Genomic DNA, 14,356 nt, shown 5'->3' with positions numbered 1-14,356 from the left:
CTCTGCTGGACCATTGTCCAGATGGGAAGGGTAGACAGAGTGAATGTTACGCTGAAGTGGGAGTCAGCTAGTGTGGGAGAAAATCTAATCTTACTGGTTCTTAAATATACTCCAGATCCACTGTGTTTTGTTGTTTGCTCTGTGTCTACTGTATGTCTGTCTACATTCTTGGTTGGCAGTTTCATCCTCGTGAGGAAACTGAGAGCAGCCTGTGTGCAAACACATTTTGGGCCTGAAACGTAACAAGCTCTAGCTATAGTATTGCCTTCTGTAACCAACCAGTGAACGTGATTTCCCTACTCTTGTACTTCAGAAAATAATTTATCCAAAACTGCTAGTGCTAAAATGGCATGAAAGACACACTAGATCACAGACTAAAGCATCAACCACCTTGCAATAATGCCAGCAATTATTTCCATACATCTGCTGGACAGTGACTCCAGCTGTTCTCTTTAGAAGTAATATTCGTGCTACCATACAAACTGATATTGGCAATACCCACTAGATGAAAAGAGGCAACATGTCCACTGTCTGTAAGCCTTTGAAAAGCATGTTGATTTTCCCATAGGTGTTTCTGTAATGCATCTGTGTGCTGTGTTGTCTGAGAAGGGAGTGAAATGGATTACTTGAAGCAATTCTGGCAAAGGGTGTAGTGACACTGCCTAGACAGTGGCTGATGTGGATCAGCAGTGCCATGCTGCAGGACACATAGCAAGCCACAGCTCCCCTATGAAGCTGCAGGTAGGAGAAGGGTCCTGCTTGGAGCCTCTGTGACCACCCAGGGCTGCTCCATCATCATAACCCACAAGACATCTCACAAGTGACAGGACTTCTCTGTCCTGTCAGCCTGGCAGGAGTGCCTATACACTGCTCTGGAGCTGGCAGCAGGCATTTTTGTTATTCAAAGTTTCAAAGATTTGAAAATTAGCATTGTCAGAGCCACTTTCTTTTTGGGAAAGCTGCTCAGGTGAAGCCTCAATAACTGAGTTTTCTTATAAATCACGTGTATTGTCATCTTAACCTTTTATTTTGTGACCATTGTTTATGTAAACATCCTGAGTCAGTGGGCAGGCAAGCAATTTTCTTTCTAGCACAGTTAGAATCCTTCACAGGGAAAGCAAGATTTCTGGAATCCAGGTCCTGATTATTTTATTTCTCACAAACCCATCACAGTTGCATCTAATGTGATAAATATAAGACCAATCAGATTAAAAAAGGGGGGTTACATTAAAAAGTTTTAAAATACATTTAAATCATATTCCGATATTCCATATCCAGATATTTTTGAATTTGTAACAATTTAAGTCCCAAGCTTCACTGACATACTATGCTTCTAAATTCAGAAGACTCAGGAGTTTAAATAATAGAAGTTTCTTAGGTCAAATCAAGACAGTATTAAATACAATTAAATGCAACTATTTGGTGTATATATGCTCAACAGGCTAGCTGCCTCTTCCACAACACGCTGCTCTTTTGGACAGTATACATGCTCATCCTCCTTGCCTATACTGATCCACCACAGCACTCAATCATGAAGCTCTTGTGACTGCACAGACTTCCCATTCCTACTGTTTGTTTTCTAGACTGCATTGTTAAAACGTGTAATTCCTAAAGTTATCCTGAGTTTAAATTAATGTAACTGATGTTCTTTAGATTAAGAAAAACTGTATAACCTACACTATGCTGACCTTTTGCAACAACAGTGAGTGGATAGCTGTTAATTGAACTGGCAACATAAAATAACTTTGCTCGTTATGATGACAATGATAATTTGTTAGACAGTGTGAATGCAGTGTGCACACACATGTGCACACCTGTGGGGGGCTTAACACACATTGAAAGACTGTAAATATCATTCTTTGAAAAATAATTTATTCCTTGTAAAGAAAGTAGAATGAGGATATTGAATAAAGTTCCCCGTATTTGTAGCTAACATAGCATCAGGTTGCTGCATTCAACTTTCTACACAGAGATCACTATGAAATTATTACAGTTTAGCAGGAAAGTCACATACACCTTGTTATAAAGCACATAATTTTACCTCAAATACTCCTGAATCTAGTGTCTGCTCTATTTTAAAGGGCAAAAAACACACAATGATATTTAAAAAAAATAGGGATAAACCACAGAATTTTCACAGTATATATTCCTGTGGATTTTCACTTGAAACTCCCATATGTCCTGATCAGGAGATATACAAAAATATCTCTAGAAAGCTGCATTAATTCTGAATAAGCATTAAAACAAAAACAAAACCACTTTCTAGTTCATTTAATAACCCAAACATTTTCTCAAATGGAATGTTTCTGACATAGCTGTGTTGAGCATCACTCACATATCCCGGACAAGGGCAGTTACAGCTGTATGTGCACCATGCAATCATCTGTCTAGGTTCCAAGGAAAAACTGAGCCTGTTGAATTTCCATGGAGAGAGGAAAACAAGCATGGACTAAATCAAATAAATGCACAGGCAAAAAAAATCCAGAGGAAGCTTCTGAACATTTATTAATCCAATAATAAAAACATAAAAAAGGAGGAAGACTACGACTATCCCAAACACTCATCTATATGGACAATGCAATTCCAGCTTTAAAATGTTGCTTCCCTTTTTATAAAAATACTTGCAACTGTGTAGAAAATTTCAAGACAGGTGCAATTCATACCTACAAATGGCCAACACTATTTCAGTAACCGACAGTTTATGTATTTGATTGAGTCCTGAAATACTAATGATTCTATTTAACATTTGTTATTTGGTCATGACATCAGTGGTTATGGCCAGTTCAAGCTAATAGTTTCAACAGAAAGTAGAAGATGCTGAAGTCTGTTGTGGCTGGTTAATAAATAAGATCACAAATAAGAAACAATTCATACTGCAGTTTTTTTGTTTGCTTTTAAGAATTTTGGCCTAGGCATTGTTTCTGGAAAAAAGTACAGGGAAATTTACTGCCTTTCTGTCAACCTATTTTGGTACAAGCTACAGCATGTTTTCTTTGGTTGGGAACTGTCACTGTCAAGATCTCTACTGTGCTGATAAACTAACTCAGTGTTACATATAATTACAGACAAGATTAGACAATCAGATCTACTGAGAAGATTGTATACTCTGAAGGCCCCTGGTTGAAACAAAGAATACAACTAAAACACCCCACCCCCAAATCACTTCTTCATAGCTGCTGGAATCCAGGCAAATCCTACTTGTACTTCTGATTCATGACTATAGTTGGAAGAATATTAATTATTTCAGTATGGGCAGTATTAATTATTTCAGTATATGCAGGTTTGTCTTTTAAATTTCCCTTCTGACAGTACTGTGGCAGGAAGGACAAGACACTCACTTCAACTGAAATGCAAAACACCGAAGGGTTTTACAGTACAACAATATACAATTCCGTTATTGTGCATATTTACAATTTGCTTCTTCCAAGAGCCACTCAATTCCATTTAGCAATCCATCTAAAGTTGCAGCTACAGTGTCCTGCACCTGTGAAAATAAAAAAAAAGCTGTTGTATTAAAGGTAACAGGATCTAGCAGTATTTTAACATCACTCCATGTCCATCCATAAAGTCAGAAACACTCGTAACAAATTTAAATTTTTATCATTGGTGTAAAGATCCCTTAGACAAAAAAGCCTTCGTAAGAGGAAGAATACAAAAACCCAGCATTAAGACCCATCAAAAAATCTTTTGCTGTTGGTACCAATGTGCATTGTTTCTCAATCATCAGCTATTCAAGAACATTGTACTTACTTTACAGACAACAATCTACTTGAAAATTCTTTTCTTAAAGCAAAAATGCTTGTAGCTTTAGACTTCTGCACATATTATTAATACTGAGATTTTGGAACATTTTATCAAGTGGCTATTACAAATGGTATGTTTTTTAAAAAGTCATGAACATTTTCCTTACGAAAAAAAAGAATTAGATCAGAATTTTGTTTCTTTCTGGTTTTATTATTCTTGAGCTACATAAGATCAACAAAAATGAATTATGTGTGGCTGAACCATGCTGATATATACTGTGCTTGAAAAGTAAAAAATACAGGTTCAGGACCCCACATGCTAGGTGAAAAACTGATCTGTCAAAAACTCAAGACAACGTGTCAAACAAGGGAAAGTCTCGTAAAAATGGCCCAAAAATCTATTTTGTGTCCAAGGCCTTGGGTTGTGACTCAAGTAATTTAGATTTACATTAACTGAAGCTTCATTACTCCCTTCAAGACCAGCATTTGTCTTTCCTTACATTCTGGCTCCCTCTGAAGTCTTGTGTGTTCCTGGGCAAGCCACTTAGCTGCCTGTATTCAGATGGGCTAACGATTCAGCTTGGAGAACCAAAGAAACTAAATCCCTCACTTAGGTGGAGAGCTCATGTACTAGTGTTGAAAGCTGCACACTCACTTTAGCTAAGTGTGGTTCAGGAACATGAAAGCTAAATTAAATTTAAACCACAGAGAACCAGAAAATAAAAGTTTAAAAGTAAGTACCAGCCAGGGCTGACGTAGCAGATTTAGCTGCAACTGATGTGCCATGTAAACACATGGAATTCTTTTCACACCAACGTGAGAGACACAGGACAAAACTAGCAGAGGTCTGTTCGGAGGCCCGAGGACTGGATCAATCATTGCTGAAATACGAGCCACTTCCTCCTGACGATCACGCTCTAAGAAACAATTTTTAACATAGGAGTCTTAAATATATGCAAATCCATGGGCATGTTTTGTTGTTTGGGTTTTTTGGTTGGGTTTGGTTTGGTGTATTTTTTTACTTCAGGGGTGATGAAACAGAGGGCTGGAAGGGCCAAATAATCTAGTTCTGCTCAAGAGACTGATTCACCTGCACTCAAGTCACACAGATATTGGTGTCATGTTTAGATGCTATTTAAAAATGTTATTTAAAGATTGTACAGGCAGCCTATTTCAGTCCTTAACATCAGTGTTTTATGAGATCAAAATTGCAACAAGCAACTCAGAAATACTCACATACTTTACAGTCAGCAACTCTTCCCTACTGAATGTACTTTCCTCCTTGGTATATCCCCTCTTTTTTTTTTTGTTTAGCCCACTTCTTTTCTGAACCAGCCCTTTCTCTCCAGTTAAAGCTAATGAACATAAAGACAATTACAATAACAGTTATGTGGATTATCCTCTTACAGGACTATTTTGATTTAAACTAATTGCATATTTTACTGAAGTTTTCCTGGTGAAGGTTCTGTTTCCAGACTATTATACCACAAACAATGTATTTCAAGCTTGTCCTGTTTTTTGTTTGCGTTGTTTTTTAATCCAGATGATTTCCAACATATAATTCAGATGGCAACCATATCAGTATAATCCATAAACAAAAGAAGAAGCTATAACTCCTTAAAGTTTGGGGAGAGAGTGTCTAGGATAGGAGGCTTTTACAATAGGATAAGTCATGAAGAAATAGTACTAATAAAGCAGATTTTGCCAGGATGAGAACATGGATTATGAGGTATTGTGTATTCTTTGTAATTTTTATAACATTTCAATTATTTCCAAAATATGAATAAATAAAGAGAAACCCCTTACTTCTATGAGCTTCTGCATTAGCAACATAAATGAATCCATCAACTACTTCGCACACCTTCTTCACTTGAGCTATGACACTGTAGTGCACAGCTTGCTGATCGCCTTCTATGCTGTTCTCTTGGTAAAACATCTTATTCACAGCAACAGCTTGCTCTGCTCTTGCTCTCCTTCTTTCCACACTGAAAGATATTTCAGCATTTCAGCAGTCAGGTTAATTGACAAAGCAAAAACTCAGTCTTGAGAGTTGAGGTAGCATTGGAAAGGGACAGGAAAAAGGTCTGAGCCACAAAACAGTTTTGTTTTTCCCTGCTCCCTCCCACCCCACCCTCTTTCCCAGTGTACATATGCAGATGGCTAGCAGGATGAATTTATATCGTATTTCAAAAGGGAATCAACTAAGATTTCAAGGGGGTAAAATCATCTGTGTTGTACTGCATTTGTTATGTAAGAGTCTTGAAAAAGGTTTATTTTCTTCCATGTGAAAACTTAGGAGTTCAAAAAAGGAAAAGCAAAAATATGCAGAAGCTTCAATTGATAGGGAATATCTGTGAATGTGCCATGAAAGCCACATGACAAAAAAGTATGAGGAAACTATGAAATAAATAAGAAACTATACTTTTTATTTGGTAGAGAACAAATCTTATCTTACCTGGTGGTGGAATACAATGTCAAAATATTGAATTTTTGATTGTTATTAAACTGAAAACTGACTCCTGATCCAATTCCTACAGGGGAAAAATGAATATATGAGACTACAATTATCTGGCTACTGAACAGAATTAAGTGATGGTCTGAAAAGTCCATTGGTGCTATAAAATGGACATATTCAAGCCAAGATGTTACTGTTAGAGGTAGCAGCTTTACTGTTTTACAATCAAATATCATACATGCTCTAATTGGTCAGACTATTAATTCCATGGATATCAATTCAATTATATTAAAAGAAAATAATGATGCATTTCTCTATTTCTGATAATTAGACTTGAACCTAGAAACCTAAACCAGAAAAGAGCCAGACTTGTGTTCACTAGCTAAAATGGGCACAACAAAGGCTCTGATCTGTTTAAGATAAGCTGCATTGAAAAGTATATGACAGAATTTTTTAAAAACCACTAAAAATAATTTTCACACTTCCTATAAACACAATTTCATTATTTTCTCATGTGCTGAAATAAACACTAGTTAAAAAGCAGTATTTTTTTTCTGTCTCTGGTTTGGATTGAAGTGAAATTAGACATTCAAAGCTATTCTTTTAAACATAAAAAAATCCTTCACCTGCTCTTGTAACTCTTCTAAATGAAATTTATAGCATGTGACATAATCCTATAAAGAATCAATCTTGAATTCTTGCATAAAAACACAAGTGTGTTTTTTAGACACTTACTTCAGGCAGTACCTAAACAAAGTTCTGTCTGCATTTATCCATTAGAGTAGCAGCCGTAATGTGGAATTTTGGATGAAAATAAGGAGCAAAATGATCTTTCTGACATTATGCAAATTGAGTCATAAATTCACTGCAGCTATTAGTTTGTCCCAAATATTCACTTCATTTATTATTCTGAATGAATATGAAGAAAGAAAATGTTTTTTTACCAGATGTTACTCAGTTCCAAGGGGACAAAAAAAGCATTCCTTCTCTCCACTTCTCTACCCACATTTTTTTTCTGTTATATGTGTTTATAAAATATAAAGGCCAAAAGGCCAAAACCATCATTACCATGAATTTGTCTATGAGGTAGGCCAGTTACTTGCAGAATTTCTGGGCAGGTCATCATTTTTTGCACTAAGGAGTCATCCAGCTCTTCCAAACCTGGCCCAAACATGGCAAAGCGAGGTTCTGCCTGAGTGACCAGTGATTGCAAAAAGGAAGTCACAGCCCCATGCCGGGGTCGGCTTGATTTCAAACTTCTTCTACTCTGAGGACAGGATTTTTTGTATCTGTGTAAAATAGACGCAACTAGAAATTAAATACAAAATACAAAATAGGTATTAATCCACCAACATAAATTGATTAAGTTCCCACACTTCTGCTTTGCTGCTGGTACAACTCAAAAGCATAGATCAAAAATGGTAAGATTTCCAAACTGATGATTTCAAACACCAGTACAAAGCAGGCGAAGGCATTCGTTCTTTTGAGGTCCAAATATTGACTTTTTTAACTCTGAATGCTTCTATCTCTAGATCTTTCAGTTTATTTTGAAAAAAAATTAAACGGAATAAAATTACGCATTCCCCCACCCTCACTAAGCACAATATAGGTAAAATAACATCAAAGGAGATGAGCCACATAAAAGAATAACTTTTAAAAATGAGACTGATGAGTGCATTTCAAACCTTAATTAGACTGCCACCTGAAATGGACCATGTCCTCTGTAGGTAGTACAGAGCTGTTAAAGGAGACACGTGTCTGCAGCCTTTTGTGATCTTTGGTGCAGAAGCCAGAAGGCATGAAAAAGCTTTAGTGACTAAGGGGAAAGAGTAACAGTCAGATAGACATCATAGAGCAGGAGGTTCAGGTTCAGTCTGCTTCTGCAGTCATGATAGGCTGCTGCTGGACAAACCTCTTCAAGCAAACATGAGATGTGTGCTCCTCTACACATACACTGGGGTACTTCAGCTGAGATCAGCAGAACCCCTCAGAGCATACAGACACAATGGAAATCAGTGACAGGTGGTTTCAATACCCTGATGCACTCAGACCAGTATAAAAATCAGTATATATCTTGCACTTCAATTTCTGGGTACATCATTCCTGTCTGTAAAGTGGGGCTGAAGGGCACAAGAGTTTGCAGAAGTTAGTGCACTTTAACATGAAAAAACATTTTAAGCATCACCTTCCTAATAAAAAAACAAAACAAGCAAACCCACAAACCACTGCTGCAAGGTACTTGCAAGGAATTGAATGAAGTTTAAAAAGAAGAGTTAAATAATCTGCGTGAGAGTTCTTCTCAATCATCCAAATACATTGTGAAGTGTTGCTATGCTTTTCAGCTATACAAGTTGAAACCAGTCTTTTACAGCCTTTGACAATCAGAGCTAAAGCAATACTACTTATTCTTCTGAGCACATTCAAAAAACCTTTACTATTAGGTCTTCCATGTAAGATAAAAAAAATGAAAATTCATTCCACTTGCTGTAGTTTGAAAAGGTCTTACTACTTTTATTAAAGAAGAAATCATTTGCCATTGTACTGAGAGCAAAGAATACTTTATCACAGTATGCAGAGCTTTTGAGATAACTGTATTTCTGTGGCATAGCAGACATGCAGTTTACAAAAAGCTTTAGTTTTTTATAACATTAGCTCTGTCTTTTTATACAATGTTTTACATTCCTGTTGAGTTCCAAACAGAAAGAGCTAACCAGGCCATCAAGCAACAGGAAAACGTATTTCCAAAATAAACAATGGAATTGATACAGATCAGAATTTAAAACAGCAGGTTACAGCTTTAGTGCTGTAAATATGAAGCCTGCGGGCAAAATGTTACTGCTGAAGAGAGACTTTAAGTCATGTAAGAGAACATGAAGATACTTACACTGCCATGTAGTCATATAGTGCATTATCACTGACCTCGGAAAAGGCCTTATTAAAAACCTCCACATCTGGGAGCGATTTCCAATCAACAGATGTCCAAAAGGGGAGATCCCGCAGGAGAAAATACCTCCACAACAACGGGTCCCGCACAGCCGCCCTCCAGTAACCACTCGTGCTTCCCAAGTGGCACAAATCTTGGGGCGACAGGAAGGACATGATGTTCAGCTGCACGTCAACCTGAAAGCCACGGAGAGCGCCGGTTTAACGACTCGAGAATTCAGCAGCTGGGCTGGGAAGAGGTGGGATGCAAACCCTCACGCGACCGGTCCCCACTCACTGGCAGCATCTGCAGCGCGCTCGACTCCTCCGCATCTCCCGGGAGAGCTGGACGCGCGGGACCCGCGAACGCGGCGGTACCGGCGCGTTCGCGGGTCCCCCGCATCCAGCGCTCCCGGAGGACACGTAGCCCACCCCTCACAGCGGCTTCCAAGCCTCCTCCCCGCTCCTCTGGTCCCGCTGCTGCCATCGTGCCACCGCCCCCGGTATTCAGCGCGCCGGCGCCGCGGACTTTTGCTCCATGCGGGAAGCACAGTCATCCTCCCGCGAGGGTGCGTACGCAGCTTGATGGGCGGATTTTTCCTCTTCCCCCTCCTTTCCCCCTGGAAATACTTGGTTAAGACTTCGGGCCTGTGTTCCAGGAGCTCTCTGAACGTGTGGGGTTTTTTTAATTGCAACAGAAGTATACATTTTGATTTAAAAAAAATAATAATTAAAGTTAGACGCTGAAGCAGAGACAAAACTCTGCTCTGAGGACACAGGTTTTCTTCCAGCACAGGCAAAGCAGTGGGTCTTAGCTGTGGGATTTCACAAGGTCACATAGCATTTGTTTTGCAGTCGTTGTGTTCCACCCTTGGCCTTTTAAAGGTCCGTCACATATAGCCACATACTTTGTTAACATGTTTTTCCCTGTTTCTTGGAAGTCCAGCGATGTACTCTGTGATTTGCTGCCCGGGTCACTGTTAGACAAAGGATCTACTGACTCAAGGCTTTCCTGCTTCCCTTCTCCACAGTATTTCAGTCCCCAGTAGCACATTTCTCCACTGTACATCAGTGCCAGTAAGTGAGTGTCACTAAATATTCCTGCAAAAACAATTTAGATGAAGCACTTTATTGTTCTAAGCAAGTACACACCTTGTTAACTTCAGGGTTTTTTCAGTAACACTGATAAATCCAAAATGACAGTAAAAGCCTGTTAAAACAGGTACACTAAAAACGCCAAATCTTAACCATGGCATGACTGTCAATACCCAGAAGAGAACCTAGATCAAGACTGTGCTCATTCCTCTGTCCATTTTGGTCTCCATAATGCTAAAATCTTTCAGATTGCCATAGAAGTATTATTCTGATAACGTTTGCCTATTTATCTTTGAGAATGTCAATATTTCTTTACAATCCATTAAGCTCAGGCATGTCCATGCATATTTTCATATTTGCATTGGAGTATTTCTGTGCCTACCATAATTCAAGCCTAAAAGAAGATAGTATTATGGGTTGCTCCATAGTAATGCAACTTAAATAAAGCTACATAAAGTGGTGAGGGACAATTTGCCAAATCTGACCAATTCTGCATGTAGTTTTTAAAACCTTTATGAAGTCCTTAATTCTTTGTAGCTGTGTTGTTCTAGAGCTAAACGGACAGACCAGTATGTGAACATACAGCACCCTCTGCAGTTGTATTTGTGCCTTAAACAACTGTCAATGGTCACTGGATGTTGGAAAATATACTTTATGCATGAAACACCCATTGCCTCAGTTCACCTTCATCCAGTGCAGTCAAAAACACAGGGAAAATGAGCACTGCCACTTCCTAAAATCCTCAAGTCAGAAAAGAAGAGGGTGAGCACTGCTGCCTGCTTATTTGCCTCATTATTATCCTTTTGTTCTAAAAAGGGACAAGTTTTAAATACAAATTTTAAGTCCAAGAATGAAAACACACAAACAGCATCTCATAAATTGGAGCAGTTATTAAGAGGAGTGGGTTATGGGGTTTTTTGAGGTTTTTCTGGGTTTGTTTACCTTCACTGAGTAATCTAGCTGTGTCTTTATCTTGAAATGAGATATCTTCATTTAGCTGAAGAGGGCATCTAAAGCTAAGCATCTTCATCAAGTAATGAACTCCATCATTAAGGCACTGAGTACAGTTAAAAACGAGGAAAAAATAAGTTCCAGTTAAAATTAGTGATAGCCAGAATACTTCTTATTATGAATTCCCCAAAAGCCTATTATTAAAAAAAAAAGGCAGCCATATTTAAAAGTGAAGATTCAAACTTTAAAGCTGGATTCACAAGCTTACAGAACGTTTTCATTTCCTTTACCTTTTTAAACGAGGCAATGTTTTCTTGTAGCCATTCACTCCTTTCTTTTGCTGTATGACAGTACATGTAAAGCAGGGCACCTTTTCTCCAGTAAAGACATTCCAAGAGTTCTGCACCGAGGATGTTAATTGGCTGAAATAAGATCCAACAAACTGGACTAAGGCAAAAATAAACCATCTCAACTACTCATAAACACAGTCACACATGCAAACAGTGCATAAAGTTTCTTACTTTAGAGGCTGTATTTGACAGCAACAACTCAAGAGACACAAAACTAACCTAATACTGCATACTGCCAAATGGAATTATCATTAACATCCCAGGCAATCATGAAATGTTAGCAAGAGAATTTCTGAGCATGCAACAAGTTATTTGAAACAGTATCTTCAGCAATCACTATTTAAATAAAAGTAAGACTTGAAAGTGTTTCAAAATGTCTTCAGCTCCGCCCATCAAAAATACAGATACTACTATCCTGTTTCAGATTTTTTAAGTAATGAAATCATTAACCCTTTTGCTCAACAGTGTTAGTACTCACTTCTTCATTTATGTTGGATTCACTCACTATGTCTTCTGGTTCTGAAAGAATACAAATAAGTTCTTTAAGTTTTTGCACGGAAGATTCCTCTGGAAAATCTTCATCCACAAGCTGGTTTTCCTCAAAATATGTTATGTCTAGGACAGCCTATGGAAACAAGCAGATACACAAAGGAAAAATGCTACCAGCAAAATCATCAAGTGGTGGTGTGTTGTAGTAACATAGAAAACTTGTTTATAAAACATTACAGTTTGAAGGTATTTTTTAAAATTTAATTTACAAAAGGTGCAAGTTAGAAGTATTGAAAGACTTCTGACAGTGAATGTAAAGTCAAACCCCTTTTTGTTCCTGAAGTATCAGTACTTTACTTAACTGAGTCCCCAGTTATCCCAGTCAAGCACAGCTGTGTGCTTCATGGATGTTCACCACACGCATCAAGTAACAGAGATCCTTTTCTGCTCTACCCTCCTCTTTTACACCACTCTCTTGACACCCTACACAGATTTTCCTCAAAGTCAGTCTGACGTTTTAAACACAGTACCTGGGCATAGAGCTGAAAAAGCGTGGAAGGATGCTCTTTCCCTTCGTTACAGAGGTCCCTCAGCTTGTCCAGCGCAGCAGAACCTTTTGCCAGGAAGGTATCTGAAGAAAGAACACAATGCTTTCTTAGCACTGAAAGGCGCTCAGCAGCAGCCTTGCTCCGTCTTCACACGGCTTCTTCCATACTTGCGGTACCTACAACAGCAGCTGAGCAACACAGCGCTTAGGCCGGGCAGCTGGGGGCTACACCGCGCTGTCACAAACAAAGGGCATCCGCAGGCACGCTCCGATGCTCCAAGCCGCCCTGCACGCTCGGTGCGGGAGATGCCCCTACAGCCCCGCGCCGAGGGCCGCCCGCCGCCCGCCCCGCTCCGTGCGCCGCTCCCGGAGCCGCTCACCCTCGGCGGCGGCGCCACGGACGCGCCGGCCCAGCGCGGCCACCCGCGGCTGCAGCGCCGGCAGCGCCATGGCCGCCCGGCACAGCGCACGCGCGGCCGCGGCGGGGCTGGCCCGGCGGGCGGGAGCGGCGGCCGCGGGGCAGGAGGGGCCGGAGCAGCCTCCGCTCCGGCCGCGGGGCGAGGGGAGCGCCTCGGCCGGGGTCGGGTCCTCTGCGTCCGGGGCACCTCAGCCGCAGCCCCGGGCCAACCCTGCGCGCAGAAGGCCGAGGCTGCAGTTTGTGTTTTGTAGGGGCGTAAAAGCTCTTGGGTAACAGGTGTCTGTGGCGGCGCGGATCCGTATGCTGGTCCCCGGGGAGAGCCCCTGCCCGTGAGACCGTGTTTACAGAATTTACGGAGTCAACTTACAGCTTGGAAAAGACCTCTGGGGTCATCGAGCCCAAGCCATGACCAAACCCACTATGTCAAATAGACCTGAGTGCCATGTACAGTCATTCCTTAAACACATCTGGGGACAGTGACACCACCCTTGGCAGTCCATTCCAACATCTAATCACTATTTCCATGAAGAAATTCTTCCTGATGTCCAACCTAAACCTCTCCTGGCACAGCTTAAGACTATGTCCTCTTGTTTCTAGCTGCCTGGGAGAAGAGGCCGATCCCCATCTGGCTACACCCTCCTTTCAGGTTGTTGTAGAAGCTCTTTCATGAGCCTCCTTTTCTCCAGGCTAAACATCCCCAGCTCCCTGAGCCGCTCCCCATAGACTTATGCTCCAGATCCTTCACCAGCTCCGTTGTCCTTTTCTGGACCCACTCCAGCACTTCAATGTCCTTCCTGAACTGAGGGACCCAGAACTTGGACACAGGACTTGGTATGTGGCTTCATCAGTGCCAAATATAGGAAGAGAATCACTTCCTTGATCCTGCTAGCCACACCATGGCTGATACAGGCCAGGATGGCACTGGCCTTCTTGGCCACCTGGGCACAGTGCTGGGCTCATGTTCAGCAGGCTGGTGACCAGCACACCCAAGTCCTTTTCTGTTGGAAAAACTTGATGGAGGTGTTGCCCCCATCACGTGATGCTTTCCAGCCTCACTTCAAAATAGTTGTTGCCCATAAGCAAACTGAAACAAAGGCAACAAGGATCAAACCACTTCTTTATCAAGAAAAGTTGTGGGGTTTTTTTAAACTTACATTTTAGTATCGAATTTCCCGTTGGCCAGGAAACGAAGGACACTGATAAGTGTCCCAGAAGGTTGGCAGAGTTCCCGGGAGCATTGTTATAGAAACATTCCTTGATTTCTGCTTTGTTATGGTACATCTAGAACAAATAAGATAAAAATGTCCTCTTGCTACTGAATACTCGATTTATTCCTTGTACTGACTGTTTTTGTGAGTTCAGACAGCTCAACTCATACCTGCTGTG

The 14,356-nt window shown here is 40.4% G+C and overlaps 2 protein-coding genes across 3 annotated transcripts; both read right to left on the bottom strand.

Annotated features, from left to right (window-relative positions):
- Positions 1-2,482: 2,482 nt before the first annotated feature.
- FBXO4 (F-box protein 4) lies at positions 2,483-9,685 on the bottom strand. Of its 2 annotated transcripts, XM_071580949.1 has the most exons (7): positions 9,419-9,685; positions 9,083-9,318; positions 7,267-7,487; positions 6,199-6,274; positions 5,550-5,728; positions 4,485-4,660; positions 2,483-3,484 (listed from the first exon to the last, which is right to left on the bottom strand). In XM_071580949.1, exons 1-7 carry the CDS (start codon positions 9,605-9,607, stop codon positions 3,395-3,397), a joined length of 1,167 nt encoding a protein of 388 aa, XP_071437050.1. In that variant the 5' UTR covers positions 9,608-9,685; the 3' UTR covers positions 2,483-3,394. The 2 variants fall into 2 exon arrangements, with proteins under 2 accessions (XP_071437050.1, XP_071437051.1); XM_071580950.1 differs by lacking the exon at positions 4,485-4,660.
- An 88-nt stretch (positions 9,686-9,773) lies between these two features.
- RIMOC1 (RAB7A interacting MON1-CCZ1 complex subunit 1) lies at positions 9,774-13,008 on the bottom strand. The gene is made up of 6 exons (XM_071580951.1): positions 12,933-13,008; positions 12,536-12,636; positions 11,995-12,141; positions 11,457-11,588; positions 11,158-11,272; positions 9,774-10,221 (listed from the first exon to the last, which is right to left on the bottom strand). The coding sequence occupies exons 1-6, from the start codon at positions 13,000-13,002 to the stop codon at positions 9,932-9,934; spliced, it is 855 nt and encodes a 284-aa protein (XP_071437052.1). The 5' UTR covers positions 13,003-13,008; the 3' UTR covers positions 9,774-9,931.
- Positions 13,009-14,356: the final 1,348 nt, after the last annotated feature.

This window comes from Pithys albifrons, chromosome Z, assembly GCF_047495875.1.
Source record: "Pithys albifrons albifrons isolate INPA30051 chromosome Z, PitAlb_v1, whole genome shotgun sequence".
Taxonomy (NCBI): domain Eukaryota; kingdom Metazoa; phylum Chordata; class Aves; order Passeriformes; family Thamnophilidae; genus Pithys; species Pithys albifrons.
This window is presented reverse-complemented; position numbering and strand designations above follow the sequence as displayed.